General features: G+C 42.2%; 1 protein-coding gene across 1 annotated transcript; it reads left to right on the top strand.

The window, feature by feature from the left end:
- The first annotated feature begins 7,073 nt into the window (after positions 1 to 7,073).
- rnf208 (ring finger protein 208) lies at positions 7,074 to 17,680 on the top strand. Its single transcript, XM_084159124.1, has 2 exons — positions 7,074 to 7,264; positions 14,960 to 17,680. The coding sequence occupies exon 2, from the start codon at positions 16,228 to 16,230 to the stop codon at positions 17,026 to 17,028; it is 801 nt and encodes a 266-aa protein (XP_084015250.1). The 5' UTR covers positions 7,074 to 7,264; positions 14,960 to 16,227; the 3' UTR covers positions 17,029 to 17,680.
- The last annotated feature ends 2,829 nt before the right edge of the window (positions 17,681 to 20,509 follow it).

A 20,509-nucleotide genomic window follows, 5' to 3' on the forward strand; every position in this document is an offset into this window, starting at 1 on the left:
ATTCACTGTATCACAATTCCAGTGGGTCAGAAGTTTACATACTTATTTAAGACTGTGCCTTAAATAAATAAAAAAGTATATCAGTTTCACTTAAGGACCAAAGGATTGACAGCCGTCCCATATAGATTGCAAAATAGTTAGGAAGAGATTTTTGACGTACCGATCCCATGGCATAGTGTTTATGAACTGACACGCAAAACGACACCGGATTCAAAAATTTGAATCTTTCAATTTAAATTATTATATAAAATTCTTGCTACCAATAGAATGTTATTTATATGGGGGATACAATCTTCCCAGCTCTGCAGATTTTGCTGTGAAGAGACAGAATCATTAGATCATTTGTTTTGGTTCTCTCCATTTGTAGCTTGTTTTTGGACACAGGTCCAGGAATGGCTAAAGGATTGCAATATTTACCTGGAGCTAACCTTGCAGATAGCATTACTGGGTGATCTGAAAAGTCATAGTCAATCGATCAATAATATAATAATACTTTTAGCAAAAATGTTTATTTTTAATTCACAATCTGTAGAAGCAATGAGAATAGAAAGGTTCAGAACTTTTGTAAAACATCACAGTACGGTTGAAATATATATGGCAAATAGAAATCCTATATGGATGGTGTTAAGAGATATATGGGAGGTATTGAATAGAGTTGAAGTTGGGACTAATAACAAATAACAACAAATAATAACAAAGATAGCTAATAATGTAAGCATACTGTGTCCACAATAAGTATATAGGTTGTATATTGGGAGCTTTTGGGAAAGAGCACAGTTAGAAAGATATGGCATATAGAAGCAAACCGGATGGACATCATGAAAATGATCAGAGAGGTTGAGAGTAGAAGAAGTTCAGGAGCAAAAAAAAATATATATAAAAAATATATATATATATATATATATATATATATATATATATATATATATATATATATATATATATATATATATATATATATATAATATAATTATTGTAAAATTAACTGTGTCCATAAGGTGTAGATAGTAAGTATAGACCGGAAGTAGAGGCCTGGGCATTGTTGTTCACTAATTTACTCCAAGTAGGGAAAGGATGGCAGGGTGGAAAAGTAATAAAGGGGAGTATATATATAAAAAACATGGGGTATTGGAAGTGATGCAGACAATTACATTGATAGAAGATACAATCTATCTGCAATATTAAGCTGATCCACCCCCCCCCCCCCCCCCCCCCCCAAAAAAAAGAAAAAAAGAAAGTTGACTGTGCCTTTAAACAGCTTGGAAAATTCCAGAAAATGATGTCATGGCTTTAGAAGCTTCTGATAGGCTAATGGACATAATTTGAGTCAATTGGAGGTGTACCTGTGGATGTATTTCAAGGCCTACCTTCAAACTCAGTGCCTATTTGCTTGACATCATGGGAAATCAAAAGAAATCAGCCAAGACCTCAGAAAAAAATGGTAGACCTCCACAAGTCTGGTTCATCCTTGGGAGCAATTTCCAAACGCCTGAAGGTACCACATTCATCTGTACAAACAATAGTACGCAAGTATAAACACCATGGGACCACGCAGCTGTCATACCGCTCAGGAAGGATTCGCATTCTGTCTCCTAGAGATGAACGTACTTTGGTGCGAAAAGTGCAAATCAATCCCAGAACAACAGCAAAGGACCTTGTGAAGTTGCTGGAGGAAACAGGTACAAAAGTATCTATATCCACAGTAAAACGGGTCCTATATCGACATAACCTGAAAGGCCACTCAGCAAGGAAGAAGCCACTGCTCCAAAACCGCCATAAAAAAGCCAGACTACGGTTTGCAACTGCACATGGGGACAAAATCGTACTTTTTGGAGAAATATCCTCTGGTCTGATGAAACAAAAATAGAACTGTTTGGCCATAATGACCATCGTTATGTTTGGAGGAAAAAGGGGGTTGCTTGCAAGCCGAAGAACACCATCCCAACCGTGAAGAACAGGGGTGGCAGCATCATGCTGTGGGGGTGCTTTGCTGCAGGAGGGACTGGTGCACTTCACAAAATAGATGGCATCATGAAGAAGGAACATTATGTGGATATATTGAAGCAACATCTCAAGATATCAGTCAGGAAGTTAAAGCTTGGTCACAAATGGGTCTTGCAAATGGACAATGACCCTAAGCATACTTCCAAAGTTGTGGCAAAATGGCTTAAGGACAACAAAGTCAAGGTATTGGAGTGGCCATCACAAAGCCCTGACCTCAATCCTATAGAAAATATGTGGGCAGAACTGAAAAAGTGTGTGCGAGCAAGGAGGCCTACAAACCTGACTCAGTTACACCAGCTCTGTCAGGAGGAATTGGCCAAAATTCACCCAATTTATTGTGGGAAGCTTGTGGAAGGCTACCCGAAACGTTTGACCCAAGTTAAACAATTTAAAAGCAATGCTACCAAATACTAATTGAGTGTATGTAAACTTCTGACCCACTGGGAATGTGATGTAATAAATAAAAGCTTAAATAAATCATTCTCTCTACTATTATTCTGACATTTCACATTCTTAAAATAAAGTGGTGATCCTAACTGACCTAAAACAGGGAATTTTTACTAGGATTAAATGTCAGTAATTGTGAAAAACTGAGTTTAAATGTATTTGGCTAAGGTGTATGTAAACTTCTGACTTCAACTGTATGACATGTATCTGGTAACTTTCTGTTATTGAATTAATAATGTATTCAACCTTAGTTCGAAAAAAGTTCAGAACTACCCTCTTTTTCAGAGATGAGGGATGGACTCACAAATGTACTATTACACATTCAATCTCCTACTGACTACTGTGAATGGAGCCTGGCGATCAAAGGTTAAAAGTGGTGCCATATTTCCTCTTTGCTCTAGCTGTCATTTTGCTTTGCTATGTGTTAATGAATGATATCTCAAAGATGGAACGAGCAGTACATTTCCTCATGGTACTGGAGTAATAATCCCCTCCACAGGAGTAATAATCCACTCCACACGCACACACATCCGAGTCATTCTTCTCTTTACTGCCCCCTGCCTGTGACAACAGTAAATGCACCTGGAGGACCAAGAATGTAAAATATCATCGCCACATGGGATGGTTTACACTCTTTTAAGTGTAAGGGCTCTATTCAATCCGCATCACAGCGTGATTTAAATTTAAAGGCAATGTTCCTGCGTTAGCGGAGACTGCATTCATAATAAACGCTGCATATGTCGGAAATTACCTTTACATTTCTATTGTGGAATCTGTAACTTTTCAACTTTACAGATTGAATAGAGGCCTAAGTATACTTGTTACAAGTAGTATACCCTAACCCTAACCCTAGAATGGCATTAGGGTTGTTCCATGTCATTTCAGAAAGCCATGACACCCACCATTGCAGATTGATCTAAAATGGTTTCTGTAGTTAGAAACAGATGAGACATTGTTTTGTTGAAAGACAATTTGAACACTGAGAAATTAACCTTATTGTATGCACCCAAATTGGCCATTTAAATTGATAGGATTCATTTAATATTTAATAAATATAGCACCCAACATCCAATTTGGACCAAACCTCTTCCTAACAATGATTAAAGGTAGACTCAGCGATATGATGTAGATGCAGAAAGTAAACAGCATAGTGGGTCAATTTCCACAACAATTGAAGCGCGAGGCTCAACTTCTCCGCTGTTCTGGTGTCCTGGCTACCACGCTGTGAACAGCGTGAAATGAACCCGTGCACATGAGCAGATACTGTGTGACTATATGAGAGCAAAGTCTTGCATCTCGCTCATCTCAATATCTCCTGTTGGTGCTATCCCAGTCCCTCCAACACGCTGCCATCTTAGAAGGATCTGTCTCTAGTCTCAAAATATCCACATATGAATTGTGTTCTTTTTGCACAAAATCTCAGCTTTTTTATAGCTCGTATGCATCATACTGTACTTTATTCTCTTTATTTCTCTATAGCTTATATTGTGTCATAACTCCTTCATCCAGGCAGCCTCTCTTTAATACATTTTGCCCTCTATCTTTTATGGAAACATGAGAGGATGAATGCTTACAATAACTATGCTGTGTTTATGCAACATTGCAGTTGGTTGTCAGGCTGGGCAAGTTTGTGTGAGAGTTATCTACTTCCCCAACGTAAGATGAACTTGTGGATACCATTTTTATGTTTCTGCATGCAGTTTGAAGGAAGTTTCTAACTAGTGGTACCGCAATTGCTAATTAGCATTAGCACAATGACTGTAAGTCTATGATGGCATGCTAATAGATACCATAGACTTCCAGTCATTGCGCTAACGCTAGTTAGCGTTGGCTCGCGAAACTAACTCTAACTTCCTTCATACTGATTGCAGAGACATAAAAATAGTATCCATGAGTTTATCTGACTCTGGGGAAGAATTGCAAAGTATTCTTTTAACGCACTGAAAAACATATTAGGTTATTAGGCTACTTACTGTATCTAGCTCATACAATAAATGTGTGTATAGCGAGACACAGACATTTCTCTTTCACAGCCAAAGTATAAAGAACCAAACAACTTCAATGGAATGTTCTCTCAATGTGTGGGTTATACAGTATAGAAGCACACACAGATATTATTTCATGGATCATCTTTTCAATCCGAGCTGAGGATTATTTATAGGTCAACATGCAGGCCTGTGGAGTGGGAAACTGATTAAAATCCTTGTTATGTAATGCTAGTATGTGATGGCTGAGGCTATGGCATGACGGCCAGACAGGGACACTGCTTTTAAGTGTCTGCCACTTTGTGTTTGTGAAAGCGAGCTAATGACATTGTCAGAGCAGCTTACCGATCACTGCACCTGTACACAGCCCATCTGTAATTAGCCCACCCAACTACCTCATCCCTATATTGTTATTTACATTGCTATTTATTTTGCTAACTTGCACCCCTGTCACGAATTCAGCCGAGGCTGCCCCTCCTCCTTGCTCGGGTAGGTTTCGGCATTGGTCGTCACCGGCTTACTAGCCACTACCGCTCCATTTATCATCACTCCATTTGTCTTGTCTTGTCAATCACACACACCTGGTACTCATTCCCTCATTAGTCTGTGTATAAGTGTTCCCTCTGCCCCCTTATCCTTTGTGAGTGATTGTTCATTGTGAGAGTGAGTAGCTCGGTTTCCTTGTATGTAGCCAAGGTGGATTTTTCCCTTGTGCTAGTTTCGTTTTGACGCTTGCTGCGCTTTATTCATGTACACTGAATAAACTCTGGATTTCGGTGTTTTACCTCCTGCGCCTGACTCCGTCATTCACACCTCATCACAACCCCAGTATCTCTATTTGCACATCATCTTCTGCACATCTATCACTCCAGTGTTAATACTAAATTGTAATTATTTTGCACTATGGCCTATTTATTGCCTTACCTCCATAACTTACTACATTTGCACACACTGTATATATATTTTCTATTGTGTTATTGACTGTACGTTTTGTTTATTCCATATGTAACTCTGTGTTGTTTTTATCGCACTGCTTTGCTTTATCTTGGCCAGGTCGCAGTTGTAAATGAGAACTTGTTCTCAACTGGCTTAGCTGGTTAAATAAAGGTGAAATAAAATAAAAATAAAAACATGAATATCCCATGTCTTCTGTGATACTGCATTTCAGTGAAATCTCACCATGAGTATTCAAAATCTCTATGTTTTGAATAATGCAGATATAATACAAATTTTACTATGTGGTCTGTTTTTCCTATATGAACTGTGTTGATCAGTATAGTATGTTGGTCTGTAATGTAATGCAGTATGATTAATGTGTGTTGTGCTGTTACATATTCTATATTTGAATTAATGTGTTATTGGATTTATGTTTTGTTTTTTCAATTTCAGATGTGCTGCACTCTGCAGATCAGATCTATTTGTTAGCAGCTTCCTGTATGTCTTGTGTGCTTGGCCTGTGTAGCGAGAATGTGTTTTTGTTTGTGTGTGATGGAATAATATTGTATATGGAGTATGATTCAGTGCTCTCTGCACACAGCCTCCATCTTTCAGTATGTGGTGTGAGTGAGTGTTTGTGTGTGTGTGCAGGGTAGAAGGGGGGTGGGTTTTCAGGGCCCTCATTGGCTGAAATATTTTCACTGGCGACTAGAAAACGTGATCCAGCCTGCAGAGGCACTGCAGCGGAAACTGCAGAGAGAGAGAGAGGGAGGGAGGGAGCGAGCGCAAGATAGAGAGAGAGCAAGGAGAGAGAGAGCAAGAGAGGGGGAGGAGAAAGCATGCAATAGAAATAGTCAGGTTGAGAGAGAGAGATCGAGAGAGAGAGAGAGAAAGAGAGAGAAATAGAGAGAAAGAGAGGGAGAGAGCCACATACATATGGTGAGAGAGACAGAAACAGAGAACAAGCGTGTGAGTGTATGCGTGAGCTAGTGTGTGTGAGTGTGTGCACAGAGGCGCATTGACAGGAGCGGAGAAGGAGCAAGGCTAACAAACAGCAGCCGTGAGAGAAAGGGAGCACTGAGACGCCACTGGGGGAGAGAAAATAAGAAAGGACGAAAGAAAGACAACAGTGAATACCTGAAGACCTGAGGCTCTGAGACCAAAAGAGGAGGATAGGAAGAGAGAGAGAGAGAGAGAGAGAGAGAGAGAGTAGAGAGGAGGAGAGGAAGATACCCAGAGAGGCATCACAGGAGCTCACGTAATTACACAACCTATTTGGCTGACTGACTGACTGACAGAGAGAAAGAGACAGGAGGAGGGATGGAGAGGGAGCTGCTAGGAACCGCCGCTCGGCCACACCACAGACGACAGGGCGAGAGGGAGAGAGTGTGAAGGACGAAGGGAACCGACAGAGGAGAAGAAGAGGAGGGCTCCACCACCAGCCTCTGTCCTCCATCACTGTGACTAAAGGAAGGAGTGACGCATCCATCCTTTGACAGCCCAGTCTCCATCTTACCTTCCCTTCCTCCATCTTTACCTTCCTCCCTCCACCTCCATCGTTTGTTTTCTCAGGGTCTCACAGAAAGGAATGATCACCTTGTCTCCGCCGCTCCTATCCTCCTCCTACTCCTTCTCCTCCTCCTCCTTCTCCTCCTCCTCCTCTGCCCCTCTGGCAAAACACCCTCTGTTCTGCTCTCAGACGCACTGAGACCAAATGTTATCAGCTTCACACACACATGGAAGCTCTACCCTGTAACAAGACTATTGTCACCTCTCAGCACAGTAATATCCAAAACCAACAACATCAACAACACACAGCAAGAACCAGGCACAGCAAGGTGGTAGGAGAACTGGTAGACGATATGTTACGACAGGACTAAACAACAACACAGGTAAAAGGCTTGATCAAGGATGCATCAATGTGTGAGTGTTTACTGAAAGAGGGCTCTTTGTGATGTTTCTGTGCATGTGCGTTCTATTTTGTGTGTGTGTCAATGTATGTGCTGGTGTGTGTGTCTGTGTGATTTTGTCCAGATGTCGGATCTTAACTTGATCACTCTTTTGTCGCTGAGAATTTTCCTGCTGCATCAGGAAATTCGAATGAGCCTCGTAAGTCCCTGAAAAATAGCAGTTCTCTTTCTCTCCATGCGGGGGCAGTCGAGTCATTGGGATCAGGGCTTGCTATCAAAATAATTTGTGCAAATGTACAAAAATGTATTTGAAATGCAGCAATACCCATCAATAACCATTGTTTTATATAGCTTAATAACACAAGATAGATATTGGTTTCCACTAGGCTACATACGAGCTAACAAGTGTTAAGTGTATCCTAAGGTCAAAATTGAGTTTAATCATGGTCGGTTAGCGGTTAGGGCCACTGCCTTATAGGTTGTCTACTGTGTCGCCGTGGGTTTGATTCCGGTCCACACCATACTGGCACAAATAACTCAATCCCCTGGTTGACTTGATTTATTTACACATTTAAAATATGGACTTTCCACGGATATTTTACCCCCGATCTTGTTAAGAAATGACCTTACCAGACACTTTTGGATAACATAAATAGGAAACTAATAAAATAATAACAATAGGCTACACCAACATTAGTTTCCATTCATACAAAGAGTCGGGTAAATTGCCACGGTAGATTGAGTAAACGAGGAAACACTTGATTTATACTGTATAGAATGCTTATCAAATAGATACATTGTTCCTAGTCTGTTCAAAAAGGACCAAGTTGTTCTGAATACAATACCAACCAGAGGGCGAACATATCTTGTAAGACTTTGGTTGCAAGCAGGACTAAGGGTAACACCGACATAATCTTTTAGGGAGCTGTAGAGGTGACCAATAATGGTTGCAATTGAGATCAGCTGTGCGGGTGAATTTAGAGCGTATTGATGGTTTAACGAGACATCAGCTGGCGATAATCTAGTGCCATCGATGGTTGGAATATGCCCCTTGTTATTTGATAATATTCCAATAGGCTACATTGTGTAGGCTACCCGTTAGCCTTTCCATTGTCACATAATGAAAGATGTGAAAATGGATAATAGGCTACTGTGTTTCCCTGTCTGATTGGTGAGCTGATTTGGGCCATCAGTTGATTGACAGATGTAGGCCTACTGTAGAATGATAAACTTTCCTCCAGTGTGGATGCTTGTCCACGTTTTTGTTGTTAGGCTATATATAATTTGTCAATTTAGTTCTGGTCTTTGGATTGAAAGCCTGTATTGTGTGACTTTAAAATTTCATTTCGTAAAGCTTTCAAGATGTTTATGCATTTGAGCCTATCCAAAGATGACTTTGTTGTGCTGAGACACTTTTCTTTGATGTGTAAATGATCAGACTATTCGTTTTACTTCTTGAAAACATTTAAATAAATGCAATTAACTTCTGGGCCGAATGTAGGCTCAGGCTGGTCACTAAGAATACTATGAATACTGATGATCCATTGGCGCGTCGTTTTTAATCATTTTGTTTTAAGCCTTCCCCAAACCATAGCCCTAACCATAACCACTCGGAATTAATGCCTAAACTGTTATCTTTTTAGTTGTTTCTGTTTTAACCCTGTAACCAAGCGGAATCATCCCTTTAACCACTCAGAATGAATGCGTCAAAAATAGACGTTCATCCATGAGTCAAAGGGCTAGATTGAAACCCATACCAACTCTGGCATATGTGTGTCGGGGTCAGTGGCTGTAACCACTGGACCACACAGGCACTGAGAAAACCATTCATTTATTCTGCCTATTGCTTGCCTTCAACATATAATAAAAATGGATCTAAAAAAACAGATTTTCCCTAACCAAAAATGAATCTACCCCCTACAAATATGTCAATTGATTATAATCCACATAATAATTAACACAAGATGCAATGTAGTTACAATGTGCATTGTATACAAACACTGCTTCCAGCTGCCCAATGGCGGTGATTCTAAATATTTCTTCAGATATTCAAATCCTCCTGCTGCAGAATATTTTGCCTCCTGCGGCAAAAGGGGTCAAATTAAAATCCTACATCTGTAGTACCATGTCTTTGTTGCAGTTGAGAGGGTCGTTGCATCACAATCCTCCATTCTGAGGACACATGCACGCGCTCAGACATACACACACACACGTATGTTTCCGCTACACACATGCACGCACATACACAAGCACACACACACCTGATGGGGGGTCCGATTCAGTCTACATATATTCCATTGTGTGTTGACTGCAGGGGAAAGGGTATCTTAAGGCTATCTTTGGGTTATCATATCCCCAGAGGTCATGACATATGACAGATCTCTCTAGGGACCAGGCTGGAACTGCCCGTTCTGTAGCTGTCAACAGAACTGAGGGATCTCCATGTTGACCATGCACTGGGCTGGTGCTGACTGCAGTCCGAGTGCTGTTTCCTGCTACCATGCTGTGATTGCATAACTGCTGCTCCTACTGCCGCACCACTCCCACATGCTGCCGCCGCGCTAAACCTGCTCCTTCCTTCCAAGCTCCCCAAATACACACATACTCATCTGTTACATATCTCCATCCACACCCATCCTCATCACAGCAACAGTGTCTATGTCTGCTTCTCCCTGAGCTGAGACATAAGTCTCCACAAAAATATCAAATAGCTCAATCAATCGAGCCACTGGAATATTGATTGGTGGGTTGCTTGACGTGTCATAAGTCCTTCATGAGGCTGTGTGTCAAGAGGGGCCATTATTGTTATCGTTGTTATTTTTCTGCTGGTTTTGACACCGACAAGCTCTGTGGCCAGCCGGCCATGTTGCTGCCTGAGAACCACAGAGAGAGAGAGAGGCGAGAAAAGAGAGAGAGAGAGAGAGAGGTGAGCACAAAGAGTACTTGGCTGTAATGAATTGCGGGGAAAATGGCTGACGCCTGCTTTGAATGGCAGGAGTTGAATTCTTATAACTCCCCCTCACACATACACTCACATAATCTCTCCTCATAGCTCCTCATTCTATCACAACAGGATTATGTACAGAGAATAGAGTAGAATGCACATCAACATCCTAGTCAGAATTCAGAAAACAGATTTCTTACTGTAGATGGATTTACACATTGACAACATTGAATGTACACATCTGAATACCACTTTATGGTAGCACAGTGCATCCATTAAATGATAACGACCAACATCTAAAGACCAACCAACACATAAAGAACAAAACACTTGTGGATTTAAAAAACAACCATGCAGATTAGAATCCTATCATAATCAACAACAACATTAAGCTGTGCTTTATGGAATTCACAGTCATTTAGAGAATAGCACTTTATGCAGATTCACTGCAGTCAACAGGAATACATCTGGGGATTTGTCCACAGCCAACTCTAAGGTCATCATACCATTTATGTAATCATAATACATCGTTACCCCCACAGGGTAGAGCAGAGCAGCAGATACCTTTTATCAGCCAAGACAGATCTCTGGACACTAATCAGAATATAGCCAGCATTCTCTGTGTACTGTTGCTGGGTGTGTTATAGGGGCACAGGCATCAGTCAACCAGTCATTCTGCCTGGTCCAGTTCAGGTCACATTGCTGAGGGTGAAGGCGTGTGTCATGGAGATGCAGAGGTAGACAGAGGATAAAGGCAGAGAGAGCCAGCTGATAGTGTCTGATTCATTCAGAACATACTGTCCTTCTCCTGCTCCCTGCTCCCTGCAATGCACAGGTGGAATGCAGCCAGGAGGCAGTGTGAGGGAGACGGCTGGACTCAGCAGTTTAGGTGTGTGTGTAGGCAAATGGAGGGAGGAGGAATGGGGAGTGGAAGATGGTAGGAATGTTCTGGGTGTTTTTTTTGTTGGTAATCTGCGTTGGTTCTGTTTTTCTGAATTTCCAAAATGATCTAGAACATTTTGAAAAATAGACCAACACACATAAACAGTCACACAAACATGCATGGTGAAATGCCATTTGATGTGAATAATCCAGACTACATATATTCTTGAATCTGTAATGAGTCCATGGAAGATGAAACTATAAGTAGTCTGGTTTATTAGCGTTTAATAGCATGTTAGTCTGTCTATTCAATGTGTGTGTGTCCTGAAATGTCATGGGTGGCGTATGTGATGGAGGAGTGTAGAATAAGGGTAAGAGTGTTCTTGGTGTTAGTGTGTGTGTACGTACTGTACGTGCATAGGAATGTCTGTGTTGTGTCTTTCCTCTCGCCAGAGCTCTGCTATCTCCATCTCTCCATCTCTCCATTTTCTCCCTTGTTTGTTTGTGCTGACAGGGTCAAAAGTTCAACACATGATTTCATTATTTTAATTCCTGGGCAGGCGGGCTGACTACTGGGCTGGGCAGGGCTGCAGACAGACACCAGGCGGTTTGCAAAGCTGTCCTCAAAGCAAAGGGTGGCTATTTGAAGAATCTCAAATATAACATATATTTTGATTTGTTTAACACTTTTTTGGTTACTACATGATTCCATATGTGTTATTTCATAGTTTTGATGTCTTCACTATTATTCTACAATGTAGAAAATAGTAAAAATAATGAAAAACCCTTGAATGAGTAGGTGTGTCCAAATTTCTGACTGGTAGTGTACATATAGTACCTCAGGTGTCTGGTATGTGTGTGTGGGGGCATGGATGGTTGAATGGACACTGAAGGGAATTAATGAATACTATTCTACCTCAATGGTGAAACTTATACACTGTAGTCATACAGTATTGAATTGAATTAGCCACGCATCATAAAGGGATAATACGTGGTAGGGAAATGCATTGTATGACACAGATCTTCTGGCACATATTGGCCTTGCCCTGGCAGATGCTACTGGGAATTGGACTGAGAGATGACGCCCTTGTTAATATCTGTGTACAGAGTGTGAGTTTGTGAACGAATGTGTGTCAGAGAGGAAGGGCGAGAGAGCAGTTATTTAAGTAAAAGCTTTGCGGCACTGTGCTGCCAGAGGGACACACTGAGAGCAGTTGTGAGTGACACTGGCTAACAGCCTTGTCTTTCACTGACTGGGGACAGATACGGGAGGACAGTCTGAGACAAGAGAATGGTTTAATAGATGTTTTATCAGTGAGATACAGGAGAGTTTCCACATGCCTGCTCAACAGAGATGCTCCATTGCACAACAGCGGGGTTGGGTGGGTCATTTTTTAAATGTTTTTATGGGAGTGTGAATATGAAGAGAGAGAGAGAAAGATATGTGTGTATGTGTGTTGGAGGTTGATGGTTAATGGGCTAGGGTATTTCTGCCTGTAAAGGTACAGCTCTCTCGCTCCGTGTGAATCTTCAGAGGAGGTTGGGAGCAGGAAACCACAGTTAAAGTGCATAGATAAATAGACCATTAATAGTAACTAGGACCGCTGCACTCCTCTTTCTCTCTCTCTCTCCTTCTCTCTCTTTCTCGGCATGTAGGTCAACTCCCTCGCTCTCCTTCTCTCTTCATGCATCATGTCTAACGAGAGCCTTGTGTGGAAGAGAAAAGATGTGTCATTTTACTCCTTGTTGCGTTGCCATGGAAACAGACATAGTACTACGTACAATCATACATTTACACCACCTACACTACTGTTCAAACGTTTTGGGTCACTTAGAAAGTTCCTTGTTTTCGAAAGAAAACAACATCAGATTGATCAGAAATACAGTGTAGACATTGTTAATGTTGTAAATGGCTATTGTAGCTGGAAACTGATGATTTTAAATGGAATATCTACATAGGCGTACAGAGGCCCATTATCAGCAACCATCAGTCCTGTGTTCCAATGGCACGTTGTGTTTGCTAATCCAAGTTTATCATTTGAAAAGGCTAATTGATCATTAGAAAACCCTTTTGCAATTATGTTAGCACAGCTGAAAACGGTTGTGCTGATTAAATAAGCAATAAAACTGGCCTTCTTGAGACTAGCTGAGTATCTGGAGCATCAGCAATTGTGGGTTCGATTACAGGCTCAAAATGGCCAGAAACAAATAACTTTCTTCTGAAACTGGTCAGTCTATTCTTGTTCTGAGAAATGAAGGCTATTCCATGCGAGAAATTGCCAAGAAACTGAAGATCTCGTATAACGCTGTGTCCTACTCCCTTCACAGAACGGCACAAACTGGCTCTAACCAGAATAGAAAGAGGAGTGGGATGCCCCAGTGCACAACTGAGCAAGAGGACAAATACATTAGAGTGTCTAGTTTGAGAAACAGACACCTCACAGGTCCTCAACTGGCAGCTTCATTCAATAGTACCCACAAAACACCTGTCTCAACGTCAACAGTGAAGAGGCGACTCCGGGATGCTGACCTTCTAGGCAGAGTTCCAAAGAAAAAGCCATATCTCAGACTGGCCAATAAAAAGAAAAAATGAAGATGGGAAAAAGAACACAGACACTGGACAGAGGAAGATTGGAAAAAAGTGTTATGGACAGATGAATCGAAGTTTGAGGTGTTCGGATCACAAAGAAGAACATTTGTGAGACACAGACCAAATGAAAAGATGCTGGAGGAGTGCTTGATGCCATCTGTCAAGCATGGTGGAGGCAATGTGATGGTCTGGGGGTGCTTTGGTGTTGGTAAAGTGGGAGATTTGTACAGGGTAAAAGGGATCTTGAAGAAGGAAGGCTATCACTCCATTTTGCAACGCCATGCCATACCCTGTGGACGGCGCTTGATTGGAGCCAATTTCCTCCTACAACAGGACAATGACCCAAAGCACAGCTCCAAACTATGCAATAACTATTTAGGGAAGAAGCAGTCAGCTGATATTCTGTCTATAATGGAGTGGCCAGCACAGTCACCGGATCTCAACCCTATTGAGCTGTTGTGGGAGCAGCTTGACCGTATGGTACGTAAGAAGTGCCCATCAAGCCAATCCAACTTGTGGGAGGTGCGTCAGGAAGCATGGGGTGAAATCTCTTCAGATTACCTCAACAAATTGACAACTAGAATGCCAAAGGTCTGCAAGGCTATAATTGCTGCAAATGAAGGATTCTTTGACGAAAGCAAAGTTTGAAGGACACAATTATTATTTCTATTAAAAATCATTATTTCTAACCTTATCAACTACATTTCCTATGCATTTTGCTATATTTCCTATTCAAACTCATTTCATGTATGTTTTCATGGAAAACCAGGACATCTCTAAGTGACCCCAAACTTTTGAACGGTAATGTACATAATGCACATTACCACTCTAAATGAAACCTACTCACACACACTCATGGTTGCGATGGTTTTGCTCATCTGCCTATGACCAAACATGCATCTCTTTCATGCACCATGTAGTAGGATCATAATGGGAGTTGACAGGACGCTAGCGGCGTGAGGAGACTAAAACCACCCAGTCTCATAATTCTTTCAGTCAACTACAACCACAGTAGTTAGAGCTCCTTCTCTACGGTTATTAAGGATTTCAAAGGAGGCTCTATTCTGAATATTTCAGTGTTCTCCCTAAAGAGGCATGTCTTAAAATAGAGAGAGTATCCATATCCATCCACATATCGTATCACATCCATGCTATAATATTGCAATAACATAAGTTAACAATAATACAGTCATAGCAGATTCATGTGTGATTTATTTCTATGAATAGTGTTAACTTATCAAACTCTCCTCTCCTTCCTCAGGTAACTGAGCCAGAGGATTGTGAGGACGACAGTCACACCATCTGACTATCTGAGGCCACTGCTGTCACTCTGAACCTCTGAGAGACAGACGGACAGACCGTGACGAGGACCTTTATCAGCTGACTAATGGGAGGACTCAGTTTGAAAGTCAAGTACCCCTTCCTTCAGTCCCTCCTTAGAGGATTTCAGGAGTGGTACGTTTAGGAGCAGGGGAGTCATTCCAAGAACTTTCCATTGCCTCCTAAAAAAAGACCTCCGCCTTATCAGACTCCAGCCAAGGAAGCCAAAGGACACAAAACCATATTTGACCAAGAGCAGAGAGCAGAGAGAGAGCCGAGAGCAGAGAGAGAGAGAGAGAGAGAGAGAGAGAGAGAGAGAGAGAGAGAGAGAGAGAGAGAGAGAGAGAGAGAGAGAGAGAGAGAGAGAGAGAGAGAGAGAGAGAGAGAGAGAGAGAGAGAGAGAGAGAAGGTTCCAGCCTGAGTGTCTACAGGTTGTTCTCACACACAAGGCCATTCCACAGCCTCAGATAGAAACAGGAAGGAAGTACTGGTTTGAGCAGCAACCACTTAGAAACAAGCAAGCCCCAAGCCCTGTTTGAGTCAGTTTCCCCTGGCAAGCCACAGGACGCTGTGTGAGACAATACAGACTTAACTACTACTGAACAGCCCGTGCTGCTTGAGCTCTCCATTTTGAGAGAGTAGAACTCTTCACAACCCTGTTGTGTAAGTGTATAATATAATCATCTATATACGTACATATAAGATTATTTATTGGTGTTATCACTGAAAACATATCTTTGTGCTGATGTGTTGAGTCCTGTCTGTTGTTGAGCTGTTACTGTGGTTGTTCAGCTGTTACCAGTACATATCTTTATTGTATACCTAAGACTGCACAGAGTAGTTTTAAGAGGACTAACTACCAGGCTCGGACTGTTATCGCTGTCTATCAGTAGTGTTATCAGAGGACAGTGTTTCTGTGAAATAGGGAAGTCTGTTTCACTGCTCCAGGTTTGAGGGCTCTGGCTATAGTCCTCTGTCCTTCTGTCCCACATAAAGACTCAGGGTAACAGCACCACAGACGTGGGAGGCCTTCTATTTGAAACAATGGACAGAATCATACGTCCCCATGTCCCGTCTAATGGCTGACTTTGACACCCCCAGTCCACTTCATAGCCCCGCCCCACGCCCAGCCCAAGCCAGGGGCATCGCCCGCTGAACCAGTCACAGCCCCCTCTCTCTAACAAAGACACAGACACACAAATAAGCTTAATGTCCATGTCCTGCCTCAGGCGGCAGCCTGTGACCATCCCCATGGATACCGTCAAGATCATCCAGTCGGAAAAGTTCCCCCGGGAATGCACAGTGCCAGTCACCCAGCCTTGCTTCACCCCTCCCCCGCGGGTGGCATGGGACGGAGGGGGAGAGGGAGAGATCATCGTGAACCAGGCGTGCAGTGACCTAGCCCTGGAGATGACCTGCACTGATCTAGCCCCCACCAGACCCATGGTCTCATCTCCCCCAGCTCCGATGGCCCGCATGGGCCGCAGGGAGAGCTACCTGGCCCAGCGCAAAGCCAGCGCTGCAGAGATCTGCTACCACCAGTTCCACTACAAGATGGAGGACGTCATAGTCAACCAGTACGTGCTGCGTTCTTCTTCCACCTCCTCCTCCACCTCCTCTTCCTCCTCGGGGCCCGTGATGCCCTGTGAACCCCTGGACTGCCCCACCTGCGGCCACACCTACAACTTTGCAGGCAAGCGTCCACGCATCCTCTCCTGCTTGCACTCGGTGTGTGAGGAGTGCCTGCAGATCCTCTACGAGTCCTGCCCCAAGTACAAGTTCATCTCGTGCCCAACGTGCAGGCGTGAGACGGTGCTGTTCACTGACTATGGGCTGGCTGCCCTGGCCATCAACACCAGCATCCTGAGCCGGCTGCCCTCTGACCCCAATGGCCCGGTGCAGTGGGGCGGGGAGGCCGACCGGAGCTGCTACCAGACGGTGCGCCAGTACTGCCAGTCAGCCTGCACATGTCAGATCGCCAACCCCCTGTCCTCCTGTGGCATCATGTAGAGACCTTGGCAGGGGCCAAACTGGCATGCCTCCTCTCTATCTCACATACATACAACCCGTCTCCTCTCTATCTCACATACATACAACCCGCCTCGTCTCTATCTCACAAACATACAACCCGCCTCCTCTCTATCTCACATACATACAACCCGCCTCCTCTCTATCTCACATACATACAACCCGCCTCCTCTCTATCTCACGTACATACAACCCGTCTTCTCTCTATCTCACATACATACAACCCGCCTCCTCTCTATCTCACATACATACAACCCGCCTCCTCTCTATCTCACATATATACAACCCGCCTCCTCTCTATCTCACATACATAAAACCCGCCTCCTCTCTATCTCACATACACACAACCCGCCTCCTCTCTATCTCACGTACATACAACCCGCCTCCTCTCTATCTCACGTACATACAACCCCACACGGATGTATCTCTATATTTAATAGCACAGATGGATGCTGTCTGGGTCAAATGGATCGTGAAGGACACTGTCTTGCAGACAAAAACAGGGAAATAGCAAATAAATGTATTTTATGTATGGAATATGAATCCTATTCCCCCTCTCTTGTTCGGATGTGTTTGTCATTGACATCTCTTTACATGGGAATGCTAGGGGAGGCCTATCCCCTCAACCTAGGTCAATAAAGAATAAACAAATGATAAAAATAAAAAAAACACTGCTGTTTGGTCTGAACTGGCTATGGATGTTCAGTCATTAAGAGGCTATTAGATAAGTTTGATAGGTTGATGAATTAGGATGTTTATACAATTCTCTGTCACACCATCTCTCTGTCTTGTGGTGCAGGAGGTAAAAGCCCTATAGCTCAGTTCATCATAAGACTAACTCCTCTATGTGTCATTACCACTGGACTGTTTACTGTCAACAATAAGCTGTACATTGGTAATCGTCTGTGATTCTGTGTAGGAGTAATTGTTATGATGAACTGCCTATGCATTTCCCCACAGGGTTATTTGGAGTGCTGATGACCTGTGTCAGTTACAGTAGTTAAATCGGCCCTTTTCTCATGGAAGATTTTATTTTCCTGGAAATGATCAAATGCATAACAACTGGGGTAGTCATGGAGTGGAGATTCAATAAAAGGAGCATAAATTCGATCAAGGCTTCAATCAAGATCCAGTAAGGATGAAGAAATCTCTGTTACGGTTGCATTCACAAATGTCTCAAATCTCATAAATTGGGTACTGATATAGTTTGTTGCAATGAAGATCTAATCAAAGTATGTTTCATATCTTGGTACAGGGCATAGCAGCACAGAACAGTATTTTGGTTTCCTTAAAGGTCCAAAGCAGCCGTTTTTATCTCAATATCAAATCATTTCTGGGCAACAATTAAGTACCATACTGTTATTGTTTTTAATTAAAATGGTCAAAAAGAAACCTAAATAGCTTCTTAGCTAAGAGCAATTTCTCAAGCAAGAATTTTGCTAGGACGGTCTGGGAGTGGAAAACTGAAAATTTACTGTTATTGGCAGAGATGTTTGGAACTCTCTTTCTAATTGGTCTATTAACTAATTTACCACATGTTGATGTCACCATGGAAGGCCACAACTCCCTCCTAACAAAACAGGCTGAAGTTTCAAGTGGTATTTTCAAACAGTATCACAATTTCACAGTATTATTCCAACCTCAGTGTGGAAATATATATATAAATCTATATAAATCACGTTTTGACTGCACTGGCCCTTTAAAAAAGACTAGAAACCAAAGGTGAAAATAATCATCCTTTTGCAGACGTGGGGATCCAGACAGACGTGGAAAAGTGGTGAAATACACTGAGTGTACAAAACATTAAGGACACCTGCTCTTTCCATGACATAGACTGACCAGGTGAATCCAGGTGAAAGCTATGTTCTGTTATTGATGTCACTTGTTAAATTCACTTAAATCAGTGTACATGAAGGGGAAGAGATGGGTTAAAGAAGGATTTTTAAGCCTTGAGACAATTGAGACATGGATTGTGTATGTGCGCCCATGGGGCGGCGCACAATTGGCCCAGCGTCGTCCAGGGTAGGGGAGGGAATGGCCGGCAGGGATGTAGCTCAGTTGGTAGAGCATGGCATTTGCAACGCCAGGGTTGTGGGTTCGATTCCAGTATGAAAAAAAATAATAATGTATGCACTCACTAACTGTAAGTCGCTCTGGATAAGAGTGTCTGCTAAATGACTAAAATTTAAATGTAAATAGGGTGAATGGGCAAGACAAAATATTTAAGTGCCTTTGAATGGGGTATGGTAGTAGGTGCCAGGCGCACCGGTTTGTGTCAAGAAATGCAACGCTGCTGGGTTTTTCATGCTCAACAGTTTCCCGTATGTATCAAGAATGGTCCACCACCCAAAGGACATCCATCCAACTTGACACAACTGTGGGAAGCATTGGAGTCAACATGGGCCAGCATCCTTGCCTGCCAAAGGTGCTTCCACCAAGTATTAACTATGGGGTGTGAAGACATAAACAATCAATACATCTTCATTTTCTATTAATTTGGAAAATTTTCTAAAAATGTTCTTTGACTTTGAAAATGTTTTTTATTTGTATTTATTCAACCTTTATTTTATCAGGAAGTCATACTGAGACCAAGGTGTATTTTACAAATGAGCCCTGAACTACAGAAATTACAGAAAATACACACATCAAAATAGAAATACAAAATGCAAGCTGAAAGAAAACACTGTCAATAAAAACAAACACATTAACTCTCATATCTAAAGTTTACTAATGATGTTAGGTACAGTGGGAGTTTTTGTAAAAGGGCTTTATAAATGAAAACATAGCAATGTATCAACCTACGTGACATCAAAGAGGGTCAACCAACTTTTTGTTAGAGAATGCAGTGACTTTCTTCATACAAGTGCAGTGCAGCTACAGTATACTGCATCTAATGGCTTTAATGAATTGGCAGTTGCGTTCATATACTGTAGATGAGGTCATCATAGTCTAGGACCAATAGGAACGTCGACTGAATAATCTGCTTTCTACTATTTACCGAGAGGCATGACCTATTTCTTAGTTTTACCTGCATTCAATACTAATGTCAGGTCAATAAAGTTTTTCTGTAATACAATGAAGGCAGACTGTAGTTCAGATAGAGCCTGGTCAACCGGTGGGGCAATAGCATACACAACAGTATCATTGGCATACAAGTGCAGGTTATTTATTTTTTACAGACAAGTCAATATTGTTAATATAAACAGTAAAAAGTACAGGACCCAGAATCGACCCCTGTGGGACACCTTTCGTTATGTCCAGAAAACCTGATTTAACACCATCAGTAGATATACATTGAGTTTTATCTGTCAAGTAATTTGTAAACCAGTTACATGCAGCCTGGTCTAGGCCAATTGAGGAAAACCTCTGAATTAGCAGTGAGTGATCAACAGTATCGAAGGCCTTTGACAGGTCAATGAAGGGGGCAGCACAATGTTGCCTTTTAACCACATAATTTTTAACT

The sequence above is a fragment of the Coregonus lavaretus genome (assembly GCF_964263955.1).
Source record: "Coregonus lavaretus genome assembly, chromosome: 4".
NCBI classification, from domain to species: Eukaryota; Metazoa; Chordata; class Actinopteri; order Salmoniformes; family Salmonidae; genus Coregonus; species Coregonus lavaretus.

Excerpts from the sequence above, each read along its gene's own strand:
- rnf208 (XM_084159124.1), top strand. The coding sequence starts at position 16,228 with ATGTCCATGTCCTGCCTCAGGCGGCAGCCTGTGACCATCCCCATGGAT.